Genomic DNA, 27999 nt, shown 5'->3' on the forward strand with positions numbered 1-27999 from the left:
GCATAGATGTTTCTATAGGCAAGAGTAGCCATTTTTTGCAATTTGTTTATTTATTTTGGAACTCGACTCATTTTTGAGAAGCTATTGAAAAATGTTATTTTGCGAAGGTATTGATGGTTACAAATATTTTTAGGGCTAAGACTGTTTGTTTGATCGTTATGACGTCTTCGGCAAAGTTGTAGGTAATAATTTTGTCTTTCCGAAAAAAATATACACTCAAAAAAAATATTTATTTTGTTTGAGAAAAAAGGTTAAAATAAAAATTAAAAATAATTATTGGAATTATTGGAAGCTCATTTTTCAAAAATCTATTTTTTTTCTATATAAAAACTACAAAAGATTACCTAAACAATGCAACCGGTCCGATTATGGAGAAATCATGAAAAAAACAGTTATAATATTTTGAAACTTTTTTTTTTTCAATTTTTCGAGTGACATATTTTTTTGGAAGAACAAAATTGTTATCTACCAGTTTGCCGAAGTCACTATGTCAATCAAACAAACCGTTTTGCAGCAGGGGAAGCGAAAAATAGATGAACTGAAAATATGATACAGGTTTGGAAAAATATACCGCATCTAGACGGGACAGGGAGATTGTAGGCTCAAGTCCCGCAATGTCCCGATTTTATCGTGCTCATTAATTTTATTGATTGGAAGCGGCATCGTTGCAAAGATGTGTTTGATGGTAATAATGAAACATGAAAGCCAGACAAAAAATAGATATGACAACTAACAGGTCTATAATCTTCACCTGTTAACGGAATTTTATAAAATTCCCAAACATTCCACTCCAATTTATTCTCTTTGGATGGTTGATCTTTCTCGGTGAAATATACACACTGTGTTTGTTTTACATGACGTTTCGATGTACTGTTATTCAGCCATCGTCAGATCTAAAGTTTTATTTGAACATTAGTCACACAACACGTACTACACAAATTTTCATTTTTAACATACATGACAAAACAACATTCTTCTTCCCTCAGTGTGGCTTGTTTACTGACTTTTTTTGTTTAGATTTTCAAATTTATTACTTATATACTTCCCCTGTGTTGGTAACTTTTAATTTTCTGTTACTCCAAGTCTGTAACATAACACTGCTATCAAAACAGAAACAAACCTTTGGGTGCTGTTTGTTGTCTAATAGCCGACATTCCCACAGTACTTCTGCAAAGGCATTCAATATCGCACCACGAGAAAAAATAATTTTTTAATATACCAGTATACAAACAGAATGCACTTCCACACTATAACGAAAAATCATTTTAAAATACCAATGGTCTGCCACCTGTTCCACCGCCCCACCATGTCATCGGCGGTGTTCTTCTACCACGAGCGAAAGTGCTGCGCTGTTACAAAGTGGAGAGAAAAATGTCACTCGTTGAACAAGTCTGCCTTGTCGTGGTTGTGCCCGCAGCTCCGTGTAACATTCAGTACTGCTGCTGCTGCTGCAGAGAATGTTTTTCCGCACGTTTCAACCTGTTTGGAAAACATGAAAACACTATTGTTTGGAAACGCGCTCAAGCTTGCGATTGTCATTCCTCCGTTGCCGTCCGGACACGATTATCGGTTGGTGCAGTCGAAACCAGTCACAACGACCTTATCCGGATTTCAAGAGCGTTCAGGGTTGTATATTTCCTTAATCTTTTCATAAAGTAATGAATTAGAATTGCGTTCACATTTTGAAATCAGGTTTATTTGATTACGTAACGCTAATGTCAATTAAATCTATATTTTTTTACAATCGATTTCCCATTTATTATGATGAGAGGAGGCTCCACAAAATTATCGAAAATGGATGATAACGAAAGAGAAAAATAATCCGCATCGAAATAACCACAGACTACTATCAGTTGCATCGAACATTCCTAACATTCAAACCGAGGCCAAAATTTGGTGGTCCTCGGTTGTCCATTCCAGAATACAACTTCATCGTCGAACCAAACACCTGCCGTTCGCAATTTTCATCATGTTCTGGTGCTTTTTTTGTTCGCATGCCACAACGTTGCTAGCTGATAAGTATACAGGATTCCAGTTTCAAGCTGCTATCGCGGCATGCGTCCGTACGAACGATCGACGGGGTGAGTAACTTCTCACTTCAAAAACTACGCAGGATGGTGGATTCGTTGGTGGGGTAAACGGGAAGGATGTTCTGGCGTGAAAAGAAAGAAAAATAACAAATCACTCTTCATCACATTTCACTACAGACCATTGCACTTTCCGGAGCCGACGCTTTAGAATGGGGAAAACCGTTTCGCAGCGATGAAGCTTGTTGTGTTACTATGAAAAATGATATCGCGCGCTTATACTTGCAAGGAAATGGAAAAACAGCAGAAACATGTGTACAATTAAAGCAGGAAGTCTGTTCTGGCTTCACAAACCCTAACTTTAGTTTACTTCATTTGGAATCGGATTTTCCAGGACATAGAACATAACAGCGAGCCCTTTTTTGAACATTATTTTAGATTTATTGATTTTTCAAATACATATCTGAAAGATTCCTAACATTCATAAAATTATAATGAAGTTTCTTTTTTTTATTTGCAGGTAATAACATTGACAGTTAATCCTTGTCTCTCTGAAGGTGAGTACGGTATATTAATGTCAATTGCTAAATTGATCTCCGAACCTTTCAGGATAATAAAAAAAGGTGTTATTTGCAGTAGAAAACGAAAACTTTGTTCTCCGTCATCGTTTTTATCCGTATTGACTGTGAAAACAAATTTCGAACACAATTTACCAATGTTTCTAACATACTAGCTCGATTGCCCTTTGGGAAAAAGCAAACAAATATTGTTGTAAGTGTCGCACATTCTACCGTTTTCGTAGTCTATTTATGGAATAGCGTACCACCCAGCTAGTCTTGAGAGAAAGTTTCATCCATAGGATCACTGGAGGAACAGGGAACTTTCGCCTAGCGAAGCATCTTGGATTTGTTGTTTTCCTCAATACAGCCGCAAAGTAAACACCAACACTGAATGCGAACGTGAAATCCTATTTACGAATAAGCAAACTTGGAGCGACAAATGGCCCAAAACCAACTACCGCCGCTGCTGTTTTGATGGAAAGTAGTTCTTGAAATTGCGCCCGAAAGCGACACGTGTTGCGGATGTCACGAGCAACCAGTATATTAAAGTTGTTCATTTGGGTAGGTTTTATTTATTCCCGATTCGTCATGTTTTAGTTCCCAGTTTTGGTTTCCAATTTCAAATGAATAAATAAACATTTTAAATTGGTTCTTTTCCTCGAGCTCAATTATTTTTATAACTGTCAATGTAATTTTTGAATTCCGCCTGGTACCAATTTGAATTCCTTTTGAATCTAAATGTAAAAATCTTATTTCTCAAAAAAACATCGATGGTGGGAAAAATAGTTCCAATTTTAGTATATGTCCAGCCGAAGCTAGGACAATGGTTGGAGAAATAGATGAAAGGTAAAAAATATTATTGGGAAGTAATTTTCGATCTTTTTTTGGACCTTTTTTGTTTGAAAATCAATTCGCAAAAATATGTAAACGCAGTTGAAAATTTGAATTCAAAGTTTGGAATTTATTATTAGATCAATACCATTATTTGAAGATCTTACTCATTTATACTTGAACTTTACTCAAAACTTGTAAATTTTATTTATTCTTAAGCTGTCAAATACACTTTGTAGTACATAATTTAAAATTTTAGCTTCGAACATCCAACAGAACATTTGTTTTTCGGGATTAAAAGTTTATAGTAAAAAGATTAAAAATTAAAAATTGGAATTTGTAGTTTGCAAAATGAATATTACAATTTTTAATTTATATATTTTTATAGTCATAAATATAGGTAAGTTTTTAACTGTTTAAATATTATGTATGTTGGTTGTGCTTTTGGTTGAGCAGTCACAACGAAAGTAGAACGACTTATTTTATACTGTCCGACGTTTCGTCACTGATCAGTGATATCTTCAGGGGGTTTCCCCGTCGGACAGTATAAAATAAATCGTTCTACTTTCATTTGTGACTGCTCAGCCGAAAGTACAACCAACATACATTATATTTTTATACCAATTAAAGCATATCGATAATCGATATTAAATCTATATCGAAATTAACGGTTGTCAAATTTTGATATATTTCAATCTGTTGCGTCACACACTCCGCACTGTACCAGAAACTAATGTCCGCGACGCCGTGAGTGACTCGAGAAGCCAAACCAAAACCAGTTGACGCGCTTCGGTTAGAACAATTAGGCTTTATTTGCGCTTCCCGCCAAAGCCGGTCAGTGTTTGCGACCAGCTATGAAAGACTGCTCAGTATCACCATAATTGTTAGTCGATATGCGTACGGCTGCAGCGCCGTCACGCTGCCCCGTTGTAAAAACAAGTAAAATAAATGTACAGTATCCAAGTGGATGAGTGCGTTGCGTTCGTCGTGTGAAAGAAAACTTTTCCATGTGCCGTAATTGACCAACGAGCGAAATTGAACATAATGCACAGTGGTCCAATAAGGCAAAAAGTGGAACTTAATTCCATAGCGCCTTTTACCTTCATCCTAGCTTAAAAGTGTCGTCGGAACCATTGTTTGTATGAATGACCCGCATAATAGCAAATTGTCAAAAAGTATGAAAAGTTTACTATACTAAAAATAAAAAAAAATAACTTTTTTGTGTTGAGAGATAGAAAAATAATTTGTTCAGCAAAGTACAAAGTTATATCATATTTTAGCTTATTTTTTCGATAACTTCAAGAACGTATAGGTTAAAAAGGGGCAAGTGGAATCATGATGTCAATACTTTTTCTTGAAGTTAAGCTGAAGTACTCTAAACTCCTTTAGGTTCCATTTGTCCCAATCCACCCATATTAGAGTACGGGGAGCATATGTTACAGTAGATTTCCATATATCCAAAATACTAACTTTTTTGCGTTAAGAGATAGAGGAATAATTAATTCGGCAAAGTTTTAGAACGTGCAAAAATATGAATCTTTGCTTAACAAACAATATTCCTATCGTCATTGGGTACAGAGTTACAGAGTATTTTCTGTAGAAGTTACTTAAAAGTTAATTTTAACTTAAAAGTTGAAGACCACACATCTCCAGGACTTTTCCTTACAAAGTTATAGCATGGTTCAGCTTATTTTTTCGATAAGTTTAAGAACGTATAAAGTAAAAAGGGGCAAGTAGAATCATGATGTTAATACTTTTTCTCAAAGCTTAGCTCGAGTGCTCAGAACTGTTATAAGTTCCATCTGTCCCAATCCACCTAGTCTTTATTCTATACGTAGTCACTAATCCCTAGTCTCTAGTCTTTATTCTTTAGTCCCAAGTCTCTAGTCTCTAGTCTCTATTTTTCTCGTCTCTAGTCTCTAGTCTTTGGTCTCTAGTTCCTAATCGCTGATCTCTATTCTATATTCTCTAGTCTATATTTTCTCGTCTCTAGTCTCTATTCTCTAGTCTCTATTCTCTATTCTCTAGTCTCTAGTCTTTAGTCTCTATTCTCTATTCTCTTTTCTCTATTCTCTATCCTCTATTCCCTATTCGCTAGTTTCTAGTCTCTTGTCTCTAATCTCTAGTCCCAAGTCTTTAGTCTTTAGTCTTTAGTACTAGTCTCTAGTCTCTAATCTCTAGTCTCTAGACTCTAGTCTCTATTCTCTAGTCTCTATTCTCTAGTCTCTAGTCTCTAGTCTCTAGTCTCTATTCTCTAGTCTATCGTCTCCAATCTCTAATCTCTAGTTTCTAGTTTCTAGTCATTAGTCCTTAGTCTCTAGTCTTTAGTCTGTAGTCTCTAGTCTCTAGTCTCTAGTCTCTGGTCTCTAGTCTCTAGTCTCTAGTCTCTAGTCTCTAGTCTCTAGTCTCTAGTCTCTAGTCTCTAGTCTCTAGTCTCTAGTCTCTAGTCTCTAGTCTCTAGTCTCTAGTCTCTAGTCTCTAGTCTCTATTCTCTAGTCTCTCGTCTCTAATCTCTAGTCTCTAGTTTTTAGTTTCTAGTCATTAGTCCCTAGTCTCTAGTCTTGAGTCTGTAGTCTCTAGTCTCTAGTCTCTAGTCTCTAGTCTCCAGTTGCTAGTCTCTAGTCACTAGTCCCTAGTCTTTAGTCTCTGGTCTATAGTCTATTGTCTCTAGTCCCTATTCTCTAGTCTCTATTTTCTATTTTAGTCTCTATTCTCTAGTCTATAGTCTCTAGTCTCTAGTTTCTAGTCTATAGTCACTAGTCCCTAGTCTCTAGTCTGTAGTCTCTAGTCTATAGTGTCTAGTAACTAGTGTCTAGTCTCTAGTTCCTAATCTCTAGTTTCTATTCTTTAGTCCCAAGTCTCTGGTCTCCAGTCTCTATTTTCTCGTCTCTAGTCTCTAATCTCTAGTCATTAGTCTCTAGTTTCTAGTTTCTAGTCTCTAGTCTCTAGTCTCTCGTCTCTAATCTCTAGTCTCTAGTTTCTAGTCTCTAGTCACTAGTCCCTAGTCTCTAGCCTTTAATCTGTTGTCTGCAGTCTTTAGTCTCTAGTCCCTAATCTCTAGTCTCTAGTCCCTAATCGTCTATAATCTCTATTATCTAGTCTCAAATCTCTAGTCTCTATTCTCTATTCTCTATTCTCTTTTCTCTATTCTCTATCCTCTATTCCCTATTCGATAGTTTCTAGTCTCTTGTCTCTAATCTCTAATCTCTAGTCCCAAGTCTTTAGACTTTAGTACTAGTCTCTAGTCTCTAGTCTCTAGACTCTTGTCTCTATTCTCTAGTCTCTAGTCTCTAGTCTCTAGTCTCTAGTCTCTAGTCTCTATTCTCTAGTTTATCGTCTCCAATCTCTAGTCTCTAGTTTCTAGTCATTAGTCCCTAGTCTCTAGTCTTTAGTCTCTAGTCTCTAGTCTCTAGTCTCTAGCCTCTAGTCTCTAGTCTCTAGTCTCTAGTCGCTAGTCTCTAGTCTCTATTATCTAGTCTCTCGTCTCTGATCTCTAGTCTCTAGTTTTTAGTTTCTAGTCATTAGTCCCTAGTCTCTAGTCTTGAGTCTGTAGTCTCTAGTCTCTAGTCTCTAGTCTCCAGTGGCTAGTCTCTAGTCACTAGTCCCTAGTCTTTAGTCTCTGGTCTATAGTCTATTGTCTCTAGTCCCTATTATCTAGTCTCTATTTTCTATTTTAGTCTCTATTCTCTAGTCTATAGTCTCTAGTCTCTAGTTTCTAGTCTATAGTCACTAGTCCCTAGTGTCTAGTCTGTAGTCTCTAGTCTATAGTGTCTAGTAACTAGTGTCTAGTCTCTAGTTCCTAATCTCTAGTTTCTATTCTTTAGTCCCAAGTCTCTGGTCTCCAGTCTCTATTTTCTAGTCTCTAGTCTCTAATCTCTAGTCATTAGTCTCTAGTCTCTAGTTTCTTGTCTCTAGTCTCTAGTCTCTCGTCTCTAATCTCTAGTCTCTATTTTCTCGTCTCTAGTCTCTAATCTCTAGTCATTAGTCTCTAGTCTCTAGTTTCTTGTCTCTAGTCCCTAGTCTCTAGCCTTTAGTCTGTAGTCTGTAGTCTTTAGTCTCTAGTCCCTAATTTCTAGTCTCTAGTCCCTAATCGTCTATAATCTCTATTTTCTCGTCTCTAGTCTCTAGTCTCAAGTTTGTAGTCGCTAGTCTTTAGGAACACAAAGAAATGATATTCCGTTATATTGACAAACACGGTAGCATTCTGTTTGCGCCGCTTATCGATGCAATAGCACCGAGAAAGCTGATTTGACAGAATGCGCGTTAATGACCTTTGCGGCTGAACATTTAGAAACATAAAAAATCAGTAAGCTTGGACCTTCATCTCACGAACATGTAGTTTTTTAATCAAAAAATCTCAAGGGTTGTATGCAAAGCCACGGCCGCAAGGTTGACGTAGAACTACATAAGGTTGTTCGTTGTCCTTATAAGGACAGTTGTTATTCAATTTCATATGGGATATAATGTTGTTGAATGTGTGCTACCCTGACAGAGAAGATTAAGGCATTTTTCTAATAACACAGTTGAAAGCTGTCCACTGTCACTGCTAAGTCAGGACTGTTGTAGTTGCTGTCTAGAACTAATACGAAAATATTCGGCTAAACCAAGCCATTATATAGGCCACATTATTATTAAGCACATTCCAAATTACTAGGTCTATAATTCTGTCGACCGTGCTTGGAAAAGCAATCATACAACGACCAATTAGATCAATCGAAATTTGCGTTTCAACAAGGATTGACAATTTTCAATAGTACAGTTGCTTGATATATTAAGGCTTGGCATTTTTAGGGTTCGAATATGCGGTAACATAATTTTTATGCAGATAACAAAAGCTATTCGGGTGTTGCATATTACTTAGGGAAAAGTTAATTCAGTACGTACCAAAAAAAAATAAACACTCTAATTAGGGATTTAATTCATCCTGAAAAGGACAATTTGCTGTTAAGTTCAATATCGGATAAGATGCTGATCGCATCTTTGCGTTAACACTAACAGTGCAAATAAGGTATTCCTTGTGATAGATACAACAGTGAAAAGCTGTTTAAATACTCCGTCTAGTATGGCTCATGTATTTTGAACGCGAGCTTTCCAGTAGAGATGGTCGGGTATGGGAAATTTGTTACCCGTACCCGACTCATCGAAAATTTTCAAACCCGTACCCGACCCGAACCCGAAGTCTGGTTTGTTTAAAATACCCGTACCCGACCCGAACCCGAAAAATATCTATTCTAACTACCCGTACCCGACCCGTACCCGATAGAAAAAAACGCCGAAATTGCCGGTACCCGACCCGTACCCGACCCGTCCTGATTTTTTTTTTTATTTTTTTTTTGTTCAACATGCCTGGGTACCTCGTACATTTTATGCACTGATTGTCATATGTGGTTTCTCTAGATGATGGCCGGAGCCAGGCTAGAACCGAGTGTGCGTGTGAACGAACGATAATGAACCCAGAGTTTCAGGCGGGTGCTCCACTATAAGGAAGCGGTCCACTATGAAAAGTGCATGTCTGGTAAAGTTTAAAATAAACGACGAGTTTTATAAACACATTAAAGGGTCAAACGAATTTTAAAAGGTCAAAACTAATATAGTTTATAACTTGAGAAAAATTTGATAATTCACTGCATTTGCCAAAAACCTGTAATTTTGAGTATAGATTCGGTGTCATTGATAAATTCTAAAAATCAGTAAAAACAGATATTAAATAAATAAATAAATAAATAAATATTTAAGTGCTTAAGTCCAAAATATGGGTGCAATATCATAGAATTTGATTTTTTTATAACTTTTCAAAACTCGGCATACTGACGTTTTTTGACATATTTAAAAATAAATATATCATTACTTTGAAACGCTCTGCAGCTTCAATGATAGCTTGATTTTTTTTGGCCTCGAAGAAAAAGTTGATTTGTAGTTAGTTTTTATTACCTATTATAATATATAATATTGTTTAAATTTTTATAAAAACAATTTTTTTTTTTGCGAAATTTGGTTGATTTGAGGAGTTGTGCAAAAACTACGTAAGCTGTTTTTGTAAAGAGGACGCCCTGTGGCGTTGCTTGTGGTTGAAGATTATATAATTCTGTTTAATAAAAAAGTTAGGGGAGAAGTGCTAAAAAATCATGACAAATTGAGTCACGTGCTTTATGAACGTCTCCAAATAAAAAGTGGAATGGAGATTCGTGTTCAGCACCCCAAAATTAAGTATTTACCATATTTTTGTCGTAATTATCGACACTTTTTTTTACTTGGCAAGCATTTGTATTCAGTCGCCCCACTGTGCAATGCTCCGCGGTTTTCCTGACAGTTATGAAAAAAGCCCGACAAAAACTCCATTTAAATCAAAACCGTTGCAGAAAGAACTATTCAATCTATCATTAGAAAGCGATAGCATGATGTCATTCCCTTGGTGCATAGACTGCCGAATAGGTAACAACTGTCAGAAAAGGTATTGGGCGATCTCTCGTTGAGTGATGATGGGCGATTTTCTCTCCGATCTTACCGATTATCGACATTAAGAAAACACCCAGGCATTGTGAGAATTCTGATAAAAATTGAATTCTCACAATGCACGAAATTTGAATTACCCGTACCCGACCAATTGAGAATTTTTCAAACCCGTACCCGACCCGAACCCGAAGCCATGGTTTTTTAATTACCCGTACCCGACCCGAACCCGTAGAATATTTTTTGGCGTTACCCGAAACCCGACCCGAACCCGTCGGGTACGGGTCGGGTACGGGTTTCGGGTAAAAATGCCCGTACCCGACCATCTCTACTTTCCAGAACGTTGGTGTCTTGTCAAAATGAGGCAATCTTCCATTGTTTCGGCTGAAACAGACTCTTATATAGGCCAAATAGTACTTTCCGAATTACTAGGTCTATAATTCTGTCGACCGTGCTTGAGAAAGCAATCATACAACGAGGTCGAATTTTGCGTTTTGACAAGGATTGACAATTTTCAATAGTACAAAATTCGAATAATAAAATTACAATTTTCTGCATTTGAGAGAATTCTTAGAAGATTTTGCAATCGATTGCTGCAAGAACGGAGGAGATTCATCGAAAACTAATCGATTTATTAGCATTTGAAATTGGACATATTTATCACCTTTTCCAGTTTTAGATGTTCTTTTTACATCCCTATATAGCCGCACTTCCTGAGAGCGTGATTCTACGTCAATACGTCAACCGGGGATCGTAACTCATATACTCGTGATTTGTTCTGGATTAACCAAATTTGCCTCACTGACGTAAACTTATTTATCCACCGGAACATAAATTTTCCAATATAATTAGTCCCCATCTCATAAACAGCAACCTCATATGCTTAACTCCACAGCTTATTGATATCAATAACTGTTTGCCAACGGCGGCATCAACCTAATATCAACAGGCCAAGTATATGTTTGTTTCAACCGTGTTCATCATTTCAGCATTGACCGCTCAATACGGCGTGTGGACCGTCCTTTATGATTAAAATCAAAGTTACCCCCGTTTTATGATTGGCCGGCAGTCGGAAGCAAATTACACAAAATCGTCCCCGGCCGTTCTGCTTTCATCGGGCCGGATTTAACGGTTGGTTTCGGTTTACGGTTCAAAACGTCGCTGCTAGGCAAATTGAAACAGAAACTCCTGCGACGGAGCCATTTGTTGGCACAAACAGATAAGCAATCTCTGGAAAGTGAATGTAATTTAGCGGTCTCTCAAACTGCCTCCCGAGCTTCTGCTCCAGCTAACCAACTGACGGTCCCTAATGGATGTACTCCGCAACATTCTCGTTACAACTATCATTAAAGCCTGTCGGCACGTTTCGGCCCTTGGATCGTCCGGTAGGTAATAATTTATGGTTTATTGGATTTGCAAGGATAAAATAATTTATGCTTTCATCTCGTATGTCATTCCCGAGGAGGCGGATGAAACTTTATTCGACTGGTAGCATCAATATCTTGCTAAAAAGTATAGACCCCAAAGGTTCAACCGTCCGAGTTTTGTTTTTCCTTCCCTGTGAAACATTCAAGCTTCGAGTAATTAAGAAACTATATTAGTATGCTACTCGCAACGTGTAATTTTCATAGAACAACACCATCCTATTACGTGTAACGGATGTTGAAGTGTACTAGGTTTATCGTTTTGCGTGTTTGCCGGTAATCGACACTAATGGCATCTAAACTCTGGCTGCAGTATGATACAGCAAAAAGTTTCTACCAATAATCAATTCAGACTGCTTCGCAGCGTGGCGAGGGTTCCAACTGACTGTTTGTATATTGCGATTGATATGATCGATTCGGTAAAAATACCGCTTTAAATTGCTACGAAGTTCGTTCACTTTCGTTCTGCTCTGCCTCCTAGACTATCCAAAAACGTTTCCCCTCGTATCCTGCAGTGGTGTTTTATGCTAATGAACTCCGGTAGTAACTACAATCAGGATAATTAACGCTAATGCGTCGGTTCGTGATCGGAATTCTTTGGCAATGTTCCATTAGTACAGCAGCCGAGGAGCAGTTTTTTAGGGATTAGTTAATCCTCAGCTAAATAGACAGTTAAGAGAAAAATTGCCAAATTTCTTCGTTTCAAACAGGAATTTTCATTACTGAACCACTCGTAAATATATTACCAGAGCGTATTTTAAACCTTAAATTGAATTATTTTAAACCTTGAATTGAAAAAGAATGAGAGCAAAAAAGCACAAAAATAACACCAACATTATTTCATTGGATGCTACCATTCAAAATCCTAAATGAAAAGAAAAACGTTGTATTTAAGACACGATCGCATTGATGACGTAAGATTCTTCATCAAATTCTTCTGTGCTATTTCTAGGGGTCTGAAACGAACAATTTACTGTTTTTTTTTGCGCAAAAAGGCAAAGTTTAAATCAAGAGACTTCGATCATTACGAGTGATTCGTTCTGACTATCTGCATCTAACGACTGACAATACAAAACAAATTTGGTACTGAAAACGTTACACTCTGGATGTTTGCATCTCCTGACTGCCAACACGAAATGGGAAATGAGTGTTTCGCAAATTCTTGTCATTTTGTGATTCCAATCATTAACTTGTCACAAGTTTGAGGAACGTTTTCACTGTCGAATTAGATAATTAGGATAGTTTAGAAGAACAATGGAAACGGAATAACCTTCGAAAGCCTTTTCATATCCAGCACTGGTTCAAATCGAAAAAATTTTAAAAAAGAAATGAAAATTGGAATCTCACTTCAGCCTCCCACTTCCCTGGAGTAACCAATCCTGCGTACGGCTATACTCGGAATTCTTTGCAAGCAAATGCACTCAAGCATTCCATAATGGTTTTAGTAGAAGCGAGTTTGTAATTCCGTGTGTATACCTTCTTCCTTAAAATTATGCTACTTTGGATTCACATAAAATTCTTAATTACCGGCCATTTGGAGTCTGCCAAAAATTATAAACTCTTAAGTTATAACATCATTATTCGATTCAATGTTTGAATAATGAATCATTTTACACTCAAAGTACATTCAACACAGTGTTTGATTTGGTGTTCACATCGTAAATCCACCACCGCAAAACTCACAAACGCTTAAGACCATGTGAATGTATACTTGACCCATCACTGTTTGTTCCGCCACACATACGCAGTTTGTACAATTTGCACTACGACCATTAACGCTCGCAGCCCTGACCGAAAATTATTATAACCATAACAGTTTGATCTTACGCCCACACATAGCACCTGTGTGCCCAAACCACACGGCATCCATAATATACGCAGAGATTGCCACTGATTAATGTATTTAAATTCATCGAGAATATGCCCACCTGCGATAAGTTTGTGAGCCGCAAACATGACACATAATTACTGATGTATCCTGATAGGGTTTGCTCTCGGGAGCAGGTTTGTTAATGCGTTAATAAAAAATATTACTCGCTTGATTTTTGGGTCATACCTTTATGGAATAAAGGTATGACCCACTTTAAAGTGAGATGAACAATAAAACCAATCGCAAATTCGTATTGAAACTTGTTGAAGTTTCATAACGTTGTACCGAAGCATGAACAAAAACCTCGAAAATTAAGAACATTAGCGTAAATTTCACTATTTTTGGAAGAATTGTTGTAACTAACGTTCGAAATGTAATTGTCGAACATCGACCAATTTATTGTAATTTTCCAATACCTATAAACAATTTTATTATGATTTAAATTTTTCATTTTATCAAGATTCAAATTCACACTGCCTATGATTTCAAAAAATGATGTGATCTGATACAAAAAAAAAAACACTACCGTTTACCGAAAAGTTTACTGTACACACTAAAAATGTCGTAAAATGGTCCAACAAATTGTAATCTGATCGGATCGGCTTCAACCGGGTCTCCAAAGTGACCCTCCACTCATCTCGTTGGCATTTATAGCACAAACCCGGTTTTCCTAGTTGCGCTTTATCAGACTGAAGCATTTTCCACCTCTACTACTGCCGGCAATTCCAGCCCGCCAGTGAGGCGGTATGCAAAAGTTTAAAAATTTAATTAAAACTCAATTTAAATTTCACTCATACCGTGGATCGGATTTTTTCCCCATCATCCAGTACTATCTGTCGAGTGCCAACTGTTCCATCTTTCGTCCAGGTGCCGCACTGCACTGAATAGAGTAGCGACAGTACGCCAGGTTCAATAGACGATTGAGTCGATGTGTGCGAGATCCACCGATAACTGGCTGGCTGTGTTTGTATAAAAGTGGTATTTCCAAACAGGTTTCTGTTCCTGTGGGTTCGAGACTCCTTTTATCTTACCGTTTAGCGGGAAAAGTGGCATCGGGGCTTCCTTTTTGTGTCACCATTCGGCTTCTGCGAATGTATAGCAACCAAGCTTGAGCATCACGACAGTCGAACGAAAATGCTGGGAGTTCCCTTCCGGGTGGAAATCGACACAGAGGAAATGGAGGTCGAAAGCAGATTAAACTTCGTTGAAATTTGTTCGGCCGAGTTTCTGGTGAAATTGTGTTCTTGTCATTAACAAAAAAAATATTTTTTCTCTTGATAACAAATCTTTATTTATAGATGATTATCTTGGAATATTGGAATATTTGGGGTAATGAACCAACACAAAGTTAAAATTTACTGATGCGTTAGTTAAACATCATCGATCCCGACGTACAATTTCTACTGGGATTTCTGAAAAAAAAACAAAAACTTTTTTTTTATTTTGATTGGTTTCTTTCTCGATTATCATCAACTGTTACTTGCATGCCTTTTCAAACATGCATTGAAAAAAGCGCTAAAGTTATGAAACATTGAAACTTACTCTGGCGTGATCGTTATCAGAATAAAAAGCTATACCCAGGTTTCGATTCGGTCCGTTCGGTCATAAATTCGGAATGAATCCCAGAGTAAGTACTCCCATCGATTTCCACTTGTGGAGACACTTTATAGGCCCAAAGAGAAATTTTCTAAAAGGATTTATTTATTTTGGCGTACAATTTAGTAACAAATTATAGATCAGAAATATTTAGATAAAGTGTCTTATAATGATTTCCAGAGAGTTAAATATACTTTGTGAAAAAATATACTGAGAAAATGAAGTTCGTTTCAAATTACGACAGTCAAAGTTCCTAATTTTTTAAAAGTATTCATTTCTGTGATGATAACAATTCTAACTTCAAAAAAAATATTTGCAAAAAGACGTCGGCTAGTAACAACAGCCATCATCAAAAGATGCTGTGTCTGACATCTCTCCACCCAGTAAAATGTTCGTTTAAAATTATGTTAGTTTTTTTTAGGTTATTTTGGCTAAAAACCGCAAACATAAAAGTTGAATATGAGCGGGGGGCTAGTGTGGTTGGTAACGTCTCCGGCAACCACACTCGACGCCTGGGTTCGAATCCCACCGCCGACATAGGTGTCGATGGTTGTGAGGTGGCGTGATCCACTCACAACCAACCCAATTGGTCTAGATTCAATCCTAGCCGACACCGGGAGATTTTCTGAGGCGAAAAATCTCTGGGATCACGCCTTCCATCGCATGAGGAAGTAAAGCCGTTGGCGCTGGTCCGTTGATAAACGGGTCGTGAGTTAGGGTCCTGGGTGTGGAGTCGCCTCCCTGGGCGTCGGTGATTGGCCACAACAGTGGCGGAACTAGACCGACGGGAAATAAGCGAGGATAAAAAAAAAAATAAAAGTTGAATAAAAACTTGGAAATCTACAGCTCGCTGAAAATTTTAATAAGTTTTTATTTTTATTTCGACCAGTCAGAGCTTAAGACAAGGCCAAATATCAGGCGAAACTCTTGGTGTCAGTCAAAACCAAACTTAAAAACCAATCACTGTTTTCCTCAGCACAGTCGACACTAAAGTATACAAACGATTTGACTTTCCAAACAATTTGTTGTTGTTGTTGTTTCGCTCGCTCGAGTACACAACGACACGCCCACCGGAATTAGAAATAAACTCTAAGTAGAGTGTCCATAACTGATAATAACTATTGTTAGCGTCTAAACGATTTGTTTGATTGCTATAGTGTATTCGGCAAAGTTATGTAGATAATAATTTTGTCCTCCCGAAAAACATACAATGTTCAGTGTTTGTGGAAAAAAAACGGATCTTTTGGTAGACTTCGGAGATATTCAATTTATATTTATTCTCTCAACTTCATCTCAAGCAGAATAAAAGCTTTTGGAAAAGAAACTATGGAGCCTTTCATGGTCTGATCTGCAAATACTAATGAGATAATACATTTCATACGAAATTCAGTTGCCGAATTGGAAAAAAAGATGCGATATGGCAAGAACGATACCTTCTATCAATAGTGATATTTCTGCTACGAGTACCTAGACTAAAGAAGAGGCATACCACAAATGATCTTAATAATGGTCGCAGTGGTCCAAATCTTACAAAAAAAAACTTCATCTCAAGAAGAATTTTTGGAAAATTTTAACTTTTTTGTTTCTCATTCTTCCATCACCAAATTTTTACAGATTGTAGTAAACATTGTTATTTACAATGGGTAAAATAACTAGATTTTTTTTTGGGGGCCATGGGTTTCAAAATAAATTTGTGGTCGCCGTGGCTCTGTGGTTAGCGATGTCTGTCGGCTAGCTCTCCCACACGGTTGTGATATCGGATTCGATTCCCGATTGAGTCGAGGATCTTTTCGAGCTGGAAATTTTCTCGACTCAGCACTGGGGCACGGTGTATCATTGTACTTATCCTACACATGCAAAATGTGCCAAAAACAATATCGATAACGAATTCTCTCAACTAATCTAGTTGATCGAGACCGCTATTAGCCCCAAGGCTAAGCGTGCGATATTGTTTTGGGTTTTAAAATAGGGAAAACACATCTCTGCTTTGTTTTTTGTAGACTTCTTGATAAAGACAAAATATATTGTCGAAACGTTGAAGGAATAGACGCAGTACTTCGTTTAGTTCAGCTTAAAGACTGATGAGCCGAAAATCCAAGCAATAATAGATACACGTCACAGTCGATAGCATTCACATTACGGTCAGTATGGCACAGTTAACCAATGTCAGTTTCTATCAGGAGATTGACAAACTTTTCGGAGCTAGAGTACGGAAATTGTTTAAAGATTACGCAGTTGCTAATCGAAAACTTGTAAATATGAAAAGCAGGAAATCTTTCCTAATTCGCTGTCGCAGGAGAGGTATTTTTCCTAGCCATATCACGAACAATTTTCGTTGTATTTTCCCGTTGATTGAAGAGAACAGTCCATTCATTGATAAGTTATATCGATGCGTGTCGAGGTTTAAGAAAACACTTCTAAATATAGAAATTAAACACACATACTTCAAAATCCGCACACTTGTAAACACCATGAAAACTACGTTTGAACAACTTACAGAAGTGGTCCCAGTAGATTTCAGTGAATCTTTTTTCGAAAACCAGAGTTTGTATTACGAGAGAAATTTTCAAAAACAAACAATGGTTACAAAACGAAAGTTTGATCGTCTGCATCAAAGGCTTGTGGACGGCATAAACAAACACCTTCCAAAAGATAATACAAAAGCTGTCTATAATGGAACGGCGGTCCAAATACCACCTAAAACTGAATTTTTGCTTAGCCTAGGTCCAAAGTTTGCCTTACCGCAAACTGATCCCAGTAAAACGCCATATTTTCATCTCATTGCCGATATAGAAAGTATTCTGAAAACGAATCCTCAAATAGAAACCCAAAATCGGAACCGCTGCGGGTTAACAAATATCGTACAAAACTATATGTATCAGGCTGGCAATCATAGCAAACAGTGGGATCCACTAGCAAGAACATGCGAACAAGCTGAAAAAATCACTAGACAGTTTTTAAAAACTAATCCTGATGTTATGGTCTTACAATCAGATAAAGGTAACAAAACAGTGCTAATGCTCGCCAATGAGTATAAACAGAAGATGATGGTACTGTTGGAGGACACCAAAACATATAAATTATTAACCCGGGACCCTACCACTTCTTTTCAACGCAAAAACAATTAGTTGGTGGAGCGGTTACATAATCTGAAACTAATCGACAAAAAAACAGCTTCCAACCTGAAATCGCAGAACGCACTATGCCCAAGAATTTACGGGTTACCTAAAGCGCACAAACCTGGTTTACCTTTGGGACCGGTAGTACCTAATATGACGGCGCCGTCCTATGAACTTTCAAAGTTCGTAGGAAGAATTATTCAAAATTCCATGGATAGTGCATACAACATTAAAGATTCCTTCGAGTTTTGCGATTTCATCAACACTGTCACGTTACCTGTTGGATATTCGTTGATTTCATCAGATGTGGTTTCATTGTTCACATGCATTCCAAAGGAACTAGTATGCCATGACGTGATTTGTTACTGGGACCAAATAAGACCAAACGCTAAGAACATTTGCTTGGACCTGTTTCTGGAGCTAGTTGAATTTTGCATCGACGCTAGTTTCTTCAAATTTGATGGACGGTACCACCAACAGGTCTTCGGAACAGCTATGGGCAACCCTTTATCGCCAATTGTAGCGGAGCTTGTCACAGAGGTATTGCTAGATTGCGTACTCAAACAGCTTAAAATCAAATTGCCGTTCATTAAAAAATATGTAGACGATTTAGTCACTGCCATTCCACTCGATCAGCTTGACTACGTGCTCAAGACTTTTAATAGCTACAACCCTAACATCCAGTTCACCTGTGAAACAGAGGAAAACTACCGGTTACCTTTCCTTGACATGCTACTTGTCAGACACGATGATCAACATATATCGACGGAATGGTACCAAAAACCGATTGCAAGTGGCCGTTTTCTAAACTATTTTTCGGCGCATCCACCTCACCAAAATATAAATATGGCCATCAATTTTATTAGAAGAGTGAACAGGTTGTCCACCGGCCTATCGGAGTTTGCAAAAGTCAACATAATGGACCAACATTTGAAGCTTAACGACTACCCTAAGACACTGCGACATCGCCTCATCAACCAGAGAAACTGTTGGAGTACCGAGCAACATAGTTCCAACCAATCGCCGAGTGAACACCTGGAATACACTTACCGGTCAATAGCATACATTCCGTATCTCACCGATAAGATCAGTAAGTTCCTGAAAAACGATTACAAAACAGTTAAGTTAGCCACACGAAAGACAAACATTACCAAACAATATTATACACAAACAAAAGATAAAATAGCAAAAGACGACCACACCAATGTTATTTATAGTATTTCATGCAACGACTGCAGTTCACAATATATTGGCATGACTACAAACAAGTTAAAAACATGAATTAGCGGACACAGATCGAACTTGAATGCACTGCAGAAACTTGTTGACACAGGCACCGACATAGAAGATCCACAATTTGCAACACTAAGTGAAAAGACAGCACTTTGCACCACTGTATTAGAACCCAACACACATTTGATCTAAACAATGTTGAAATACTCGACCAACACAGAAACACAACAGCACTACCGATTCTGGAAATATGCCACATAGCAACGAACAACAATACAGTTTACAAGAAAAGTGATACAGACGGGTTAAGTTCTATTTATGCAGGTGTGTTTAACACAGTAAAAAACAATAATAAACAACATAAAATTCATAGACGTCATGAAACTGACAATCATGCGCACTCAGGCAATCTGATCTAGATAAAATTTCGACAACACACTAGTAGAAGATTAACAATTGTGACCATAAATAAGGTTTTTCTGAGAACAAGTTTAAACAAAAATTATTTAGAATAGTACCATTTTATGTGATAAACGCAAACAGACCACAGTTAATTATGTTTTATATAAGTTACAAATGAACACAAAACGAAAAGCTTAAGTAAGTACCAGACATACGAGAAAGGTTTTAAAATAGGGAAAACACATCTCTGCTTTGTTTTTTGTAGACTTCTTGATAAAGACAAAATATATTGTCGAAACGTTGTAGGAAAAGAAGCAGTACTTCGTTTAGTTCAGCTTAAAGACTGATGAGCCGAAAATCCAAGCAATAATAGTTACTTTTAGAGATATTTAATATTTTGTGACGATTTGTAAAATTTGGAACAGAAAGAAAATTTGTACAGTTCGCATACTTTTCTTAGAACCGCAACTATATTACAGATAACATTGCCGAAGATTCTATTTTAATCAAACAAACCGTTTTTCTGATATAGAATAGTATCAGTCACATTTTTGGATAGGTCCTTTTGAAACAGCCGTTGTGAGTCAACATGAACAACTGAAATCATAAAATGACCCCTATATCGAAAAGGAACAACTGTGAAAAGTTTCAGTGAAATCGGAAATGACATGTATGGAATGCCTCATTGGCCACGTAAAATAGCTTATCATGCAGAAATACAGCCTTCATTGTCTATCCGATAGTTATCTAAGAGGATGATTCACTGGAGGCAAGCAGAGCTGCGGCAAGTAGCAGCGCAGCAGGCGGCGTTTTCAAATGTTTTCGAGACTCGCTTAATCGATCACAACTCTCCATAGTGTAAAGACCAGCAGAAGAAACCGGCGGATCATCTTCACAGCGCTAAATTTTGGATCCATTGTCTATGTGGGAAGCACCGTCATGCAGGCATGTCTATAGCACTGCTGAAAATGTCCGAGTGATTCTGTTCGGATTTGACATTCGCTTTTAGGCCGTTTGGGCACTGCTAATTAAATTCATCCCGTGTCATTGGTGAATGGTAATTCGCGGTAACGAGAAATTGAAAACAAACCAATGGCTTCTTCTAGTGCCTCAAACTTATTCATTGAAGTACCTAGTTACTATTTTTCTGCCACTCGCCAAAACCTAACTAATAGTAACTAGAACAATTATTTTTGGAACAATTTCCTGTTTTGGCTCACCCCACGCTTGTTTCAACTTCAAAATAATGATTTCAGAGCATTTGGAAGAATATGAAACTACGGGTATGTAGATAAAATTTCAGCACGGCACTCCTTGGAGCTTTTACTCTGTGAGTAATTTTGTAAAATTTCACTAAACCTAGAAAAAACGTTCTATTTTGTTTCCAATATTATGCCAAATGTCTCCGGACATGTTAAACAGAATTAAATATGGACTCTTTTGGTCGAAACATATTCAGACTAATATTTAAAATGAACTATTTAAGTCTTATGAAATGATTTTTTACCTTTGTTATACTAAACAAAGGTTATAAAATCGGTCCAAAAACGCAAAATAGATCCAAGATCCGGAGGGCCGAATCGTATATACCATTCGACTCAGCTCGACGAACTGAGCAATGTCTGTTCGTGTATATGTGTGTGTATGTGTGTGTGTGTGTGTGTGTGTATGTATGTTGTCTGTATGTATGTGCCGCAAAAAACTAACGCACCTTTCTTACAGAACGCAATATCCGATTTTGATGATCTAATACGCAAACGAAAGCTACTGTTCTCCCCCAGTCTGCTACCGAGTGGATTTTCGATTAGTGGCTTAGATTTTGAATTATTGATCAAAGAGTATTTTTAATATGAGACATTTAACTTTTAAGGCAAAATGATTGGCACGGAGGGCCATGTGTTGTATACCAATCGACTCAGATCGACGAACTGTACAATTTCTGTATGTGTGTGAATGTGTGCCTGTATGTATAGATGTGTGAATATGTTGTTTATATGTGTAGTATATCAAAATCGAACAAAAAAAAATAACAAAAAACACCCTTTTTACAGTACGCATATTCCGATTTTGATGTTTGCATGCTCAAATAAAAGCCCCAGAGCTCTTTGTAAATCATACTGAGTGCGATTTTTTATTGGTTGCTTGAACTGTAGAGTTTTGACCAAAGTATATTTTAGACATGGTATATTTTACTTTCTGGATAATTTTTCTCTCTCTCCATGCTTTTCCTTCTTCTCTATCCCTCTTTTTTCGTATCGCTATTTATCTCTCAAAGGAAAGCAACAATCATTGACAACTTTGCATTATTTCTACACTTTTCGTTGTGAGTCTTAACTGGTGTAAATAAATTAATTTTAGAGCAAATTGCAATGCTTACTTAGCTTCTTTTCTTGCTTGAGAAGCCGTCCACACTTTCTTTAAAATATATAATGAATTGTACGTTGCACCCAGATTTGCGAAAAATAAGAAGCTTTTACAGTTTTCGAGGAGTATTGAAGCAAAACCTGATCCCACAGTGTGCCTGAACTGAAGCAACTGAAGCAACTTTACATGGCTATACACGTTTACTAGTGTGCGCAGGTGGAAAGTCACTTATTATTTATGATATGATACACTACGCTTATATAAGATATAAATTTCGGTTTCTAATTTAAGACAAAGTGCAAATATGTTATTCCATTTCTCGTTATCGCAGGAAGTTTTATAAAGTCTTTATTTCGGATTTTATCGTACAGCCCAGGCCTTTGAAAAGTATAATGTTCTCGTCTAAACTCCGAAAATCCAACTCTCTCAAATGTCGCGAAAACCTTCATTTTCAGATTATGCATTTGAGATAGAATTGAATTGACAACTTTCGTCAATGGTTATATTATTTTCTTTGTAATGCTGATCTAAGGTTAGTAGAAGTTTGCTTCAATTCGTAAAAAAGACTTGATGCTGATTCATAATTCTAGGTCCTACGATTTCTAAAAATAATAAGAATGTGGTATTCAAACCTGGATTATGGGGAATTAAACTCGCCTCGAACTAACATACATATTTGCTGTTCTAGTATGAAATCAGCATCTTTGTTATCTATTACTATTTACTGTTTACTGTTTCTGTTTATTTAAAAAAAATATGTTGCTTCTACTCATATACTCCAGTGATAACATCCATAATATTTGCGAAAACCACGTCAAGCTATAGTTCAAAGATCGTCTTTGGTTCACCTCCTGAAAATTATCTTTTGAATTCATTTTATTCATAATTGAAATTGGATTTACGTTGCTATACGATTTATGATTTACTGGCCTACTGCCTATAATCGCATACCAGTCCCACGTGCATTCTTGTCGTTCTTATAGAGAAGTTATGGTAAATGTCTATCTCATTATATCATGTCGAAAATATGGGAATAAACCACGCTCAACAGTTGAAATAACTTAAGCACGCAAATACCTTCACGTGCTGTTTTCTCAACTTGATGAAAATGAAAATGGGACTGATATGCGATTATAGGCAGCCTAATAAGTATACAATTATAGTTAGTATAACAAAGGTTTCTGCACCACTAGGCGGATTAATTTAGGTTTTTTGAATAGGATATTTTTTGAGTTACTAATCAATAACACTAATGGGATCATTGTTCAAAAATGATTTGTTATTATTCCTCGTCATTTCTGCATACATTAAAAAAAATTCAGAATCCAAGCATTAGTTTTTAAAATCGAACCTTATTTTTAAGCTTCAGGTTCCATCTACTATAAGATTTCGAAATTCACTTGGAAGTTCATCAAATAAATGTACTTTTGTTTTATGATTTAGAGAAATCATCGGATCAGATATGAGTAAAATGTGTTTGAAAACATCTTCGATATACACGGGCGGGTGAATTCTCTTGAGTGAAATTCTCGATAATTACTGACGGATTTATTCCGACTCTCCTGAACTTCTTCAATTTTTTTAAAACTCGTAGCCGTAGGTTGTTAATAGCCGTAAAGAATATGTACATTCCTTCCACAATTATGGGTCACTTCTCCAAAAACACGTCTATTCTCACGAAAAGAAGCATTTTTCACTAGTCATGGTATTTTTTTAACTCAGTTGGAACCTTATTTATACGATTGAAATGATTTAAATTAGAAAATATCACAAAAAATCATGATTCTACCCGGTGCATTAAATAAAGTAACCCATAATTATAATAATAAATAAAACAACTTATTATCAAGCTTTTGCAACAATAAAATAACTTATGTGATGAATTTTGACGATTTTATAGACTAAATGATTTTGAATATCAAAAGTAACCCATGATTGTGTCTTTTGCTGTGTAAGTGATATTTTTTCCCAACCGATTTACACACATCAGATTTACACACATCAGAACACAGAGATAGATAGTAAAACATAGATTGTTCATAACTTCACCGATTTTATATTTATTTTTGATCGTTCAGACAACACGTTGACTGACCCATAACTGTAGAGGGACTGTTTATTGACAGCGAATGAACTGCGCGTGACACAATCAAGACGTCACCATGAATGCAAGGAATAATTTTCAAACCATGCCTACTATGATCATATCAAGATTCTTTACGTGCAATTATAGAGCATATTTTTAGATCAAAAGGGTCCATATTTAAATATTTAACATCTACAAAGACATTTGGCATAATATTGGAAACAAAATAGCACTTTTTTCTAATTTTGTAGAATTTAAAAAAATTACTAACAAAGTAAAAGCTCCAAGGAGTTTCGAGCTGAAATTTTACCTACATGCACCTTTTTTAATATTCTTTCTGAAAATTTCAGGTTGCGCTTTTGTGCGCTAATTGAGATAAAAGCAAAGCAAAGCCTTGGTGCTACATTCCGATTCGGAACTCGACCTTCTGTTTTACTTATACACAGACTTCGCAGCCGACTGTTTAGTGTACAGGACAATTGTGGGGCTAGCACTACGATCCTACTGACACTAACAGTCTCTCCCGAGCCGAGACTCGAACCTACGATTGGCTTGTTAGGCCAGCATCGTACCTCGAGACCATCTGGAAGATACGCGCTAATTGAGATATGACATTTAAAAAAATCATCAAAATTTTCGTTTTTTTTTGAATATCTCAATAACTCCAGGCCATAGCCATCCTATTTTTGCGGCAAGGTTCTGAGTTTAAAAGATTTATAATTAGAAACTCATAGATTTTGTTAGTACACTTCGAAAATACTACAAGGTATACAGCCCTAGGGGTTGTATGGAATGGTGACGTAGGACTAAATATTTAATATATGCTAAACTAAATATTATTATATGCTGCGCATAACTGTTCATAGGTAACACTACCGTTTATTTTTGATAGTCGTTATTTTAAAACTAACGATGCATGAATACATGAAAATTTTACACTAGTAGTAGTTGCGAAAATTCTCATAACTCTTATCTTCAAGCATCTATAGTTCTGAAAAGAACCGATTCCATAATATTCAGTTAAAAATTCGTGCTACAGAACGCTGATAATCACACCATGAATATTTTGAGTTGACTCGTATGCAGCTCTCGTTTCTCAATGTCGCGTACCTTTAACAGCTGCACTGCTCTCGCTTATGTGTAACAAACTAAACTGAAGCTGAATTTTCTACACGCAGTCTTTTGTATCAAGTTCAGAGCAGATTTTTGCAATTAAGGCGTGGCTAAATAGCTTCGAGAAAGAGGAACAAACCAAAACACCTTCGATACTACTGAGTGACTTTCATAAGCATCAAAAGAAAGGTTTTGCTTTCCCGATGCGCAAATCACTCTGGTTCTTAGATTAACTAATTTTCGTTTCTTATGTTTGACTGATAACGGTGTTCGAGTGAACACAAACGAACAATTAAACCGGAAAATCACTCAATTTAGCAGTGAAAATTCTTGAAATGAGGGTTATGTCTTGTTGTGATAAACTATTCATAGGCAACACTACCGTTTATCTTTGGTGCGCCCTGGTCGTTATTGTAAAACTGATTATTGAGAAATAGATGGACATTTCACACTAGGAGTAGTTGTGAAAATTCTCGTAACTCTTATCTTCAAGCATTTATAGTTCTTAAAAGAACCGATTCGATAATCTTCAGCTCGAAATGTATGCTTCAGAATGCTGATAATCACACCACCACTGGTAGCATCGATTATTTTGTTGGCCGCGTATAAAATTTGCTCTCCGCTGTGCCCTCCAGCAGCTGTGCCAGCAAAATATCCTGCAGCGTACAATGGTTATTATTGCTGCCGTGTGCAGAATACAGGTAACATGCTCCGCGGTGCCTGGAAGTTGACTCGTATGCAGCTCTCGTTTCTCAATGTCGCAAAGCTTTAACAGCTGCACCGCACTCGCTATTGTGGAACAAACTAAACTGAAACTGAATTTTCCACACGCAATCTTTTGTATCGAGTTCAGCGTAGATTTTTACCATTAAGGCGTGGCCACGTAGCTTATAGAAAGAAAGAGAAACAAACCAATACATCTTCAATACTACTGAGTGATTTTCATAAGCATCAAAAGAAAGTTTTTGCTTTCCCGCTGCGATAATCACTCTGGTTCTTAGATTAACTAATTTTCGTTTCTTATGTTTGACTGATAACGGTGTTCGAGTGAACACAAACGAACAATTAAACCGGAAAATCACTCAATTTAGCAGTGAAAATTCTTGAAATGAGGGTTATGTCTTGTTGTGATAAACTATTCATAGGCAACACTACCGTTTATCTCTGGTGCGCCCTGGTCGTTATTGTAAAACTGATTATTGAGAAATAGATGGACATTTCACACTAGGAGTAGTTGTGAAAATTCTCGTAACTCTTATCTTCAAGCATTTATAGTTCTAAAAAGAACCGATTCGATAATCTTCAGCTCGAAATGTATGCTACAGAATGCTGATAATCACACCACCACTGGTAGCATCGATTATTTTGTTGGCCGCGTATAAAATTTGCTCTCCGCTGTGCCCTCCAGCAGCTGTGCCAGCAAAATATCCTGCAGCGTACGATGGTTATTGTTGCTGCCGTGTGCAGAATACAGGTAACATGCTCCGCGGTGCCTGGAAGTTGACTCGTATGCAGCTTTCGTTTCTCAATGTCGCGTACCTTTAACAGCTGCACTGCTCTCGCTTATGTGTTATAAACTATACTGACGCTGAATTTTCCACACGCAGTCTTTTGTATCGAGTTCAGCGTAGATTTTTACCATTAAGGCGTGGCCACGTAGCTTATAGAAAGAAAGAGAAACAAACCAATACATCTTCAATACTACTGAGTGATTTTCATAAGCATCAAAAGAAAGTTTTTGCTTTCCCGCTGCGAAAATCACTCTGGTTCTTAGATTAACTAATTTTCGTTGCTAATATTTGACTGATAACGGTGTTCGAGTGAACACAAACAAACAATTAAACCGGAAAATCACTCAATTTAGTAGTGAAAATTCTTGAAATGAGGGTTATGTTTTGTTGTGATAAACTATTCATAGGCAACACTACCGTTTATCTTTGGTGCGCCCTGGTCGTTATTGTAAAACTGATTATTGAGAAATAGATGGACATTTCACACTAGGAGTAGTTGTGAAAATTCTCGTAACTCTTATCTTCAAGCATTTATAGTTCTAAAAAGAACCGATTCGATAATCTTCAGCTCGAAATGTATGCTACAGAATGCTGATAATCACACCACCACCGGTAGCAACGATAAAATATAAAATTTGCTCTCCGCTGTGCCCTCCAGCAGCTGTGCCAGCAAAATATCCTGCAGCGTACAATGGTTATTATTGCTGCCGTGTGCAGAATACAGGTAACATGCTATGCGGGGCCTGGAAGTTGACTCGTATGCAGCTCTCGTTTCTCAATGTCGCAAAGCTTTAACGGCTGCACCGCACTCGCTATTGTGGAACAAACTAAACTGAAGCTGAATTTTCCACACGCAGTCTTTTGTATCGAGTTCAGCGTAGATTTTTACCATTAAGGCGTGGCCACGCAGCTTAGACAAAGACAAACAAACCAAAACACTTTGTTGAGTCAGAATATGTAGGCTGTGAAATTTATTCCGTTCATGTTATTGTTATCCGTGCTCGGGAAACAAGGTATGGGAATGCTTGACCTTGGAACTTTTCACCTTTTTCCACCATTAAGCAGTAAAGCAACAATGTTGAACATAATATCAAAAAATTGTTACACATTTTATCTATCCACCGAAATATAAATGACTAAGATGCATTAAGTCGCGCGCTTGCTATAACCGTTTGAAATCTGACGCAACATTTGCCAGTTTCATTTTCATTTTCACAAAGTGTAATCTAGTATAGAAAACAAAGACGTAGTCCTACGTCAAAAAAAATACAAAGAAAATAAAAGTTTCTTGTTTATTTTGTCCAAAAAATTAATATTTCATACACTGTGGATTCTCGAATAGTTGTGATTTTGGAAGAGTTTCATATTATTGACTAATTACCAACTTTGTAAAAGAAACTATGCTTCCAAATT

The 27999-nt window shown here is 37.0% G+C and overlaps 1 protein-coding gene across 11 annotated transcripts in view; it reads left to right on the forward strand.

Moving 5' to 3' along the window:
* The window catches only part of LOC129724969 (uncharacterized), a 299807-nt gene that overhangs the window by 148843 nt on the left and 122965 nt on the right, over positions 1–27999 (forward strand). For 4 of the 11 annotated variants that reach the window (XM_055680299.1, XM_055680301.1, XM_055680300.1 and 1 more), the window contains one exon: positions 2548–2584. The exons of 3 other annotated variants lie outside the window; for them this stretch is intronic. Coding sequence is in view for 4 of the 8 variants with exons in the window: in XM_055680293.1 (XP_055536268.1) it covers positions 11178–11253 (76 nt within the window). In the remaining 4 variants the exon portion in view is untranslated. Of the gene's footprint in view, positions 1–2547; positions 2585–2654; positions 3149–10857; positions 11254–27999 lie in introns of those variants that run through there. 4 more of the 11 variants (XM_055680293.1, XM_055680294.1, XM_055680298.1 and 1 more) reach the window with 4 other exon arrangements.

The sequence above is a fragment of the Wyeomyia smithii genome, chromosome 2, assembly GCF_029784165.1.
Source record: "Wyeomyia smithii strain HCP4-BCI-WySm-NY-G18 chromosome 2, ASM2978416v1, whole genome shotgun sequence".
Classification (NCBI taxonomy): domain Eukaryota; kingdom Metazoa; phylum Arthropoda; class Insecta; order Diptera; family Culicidae; genus Wyeomyia; species Wyeomyia smithii.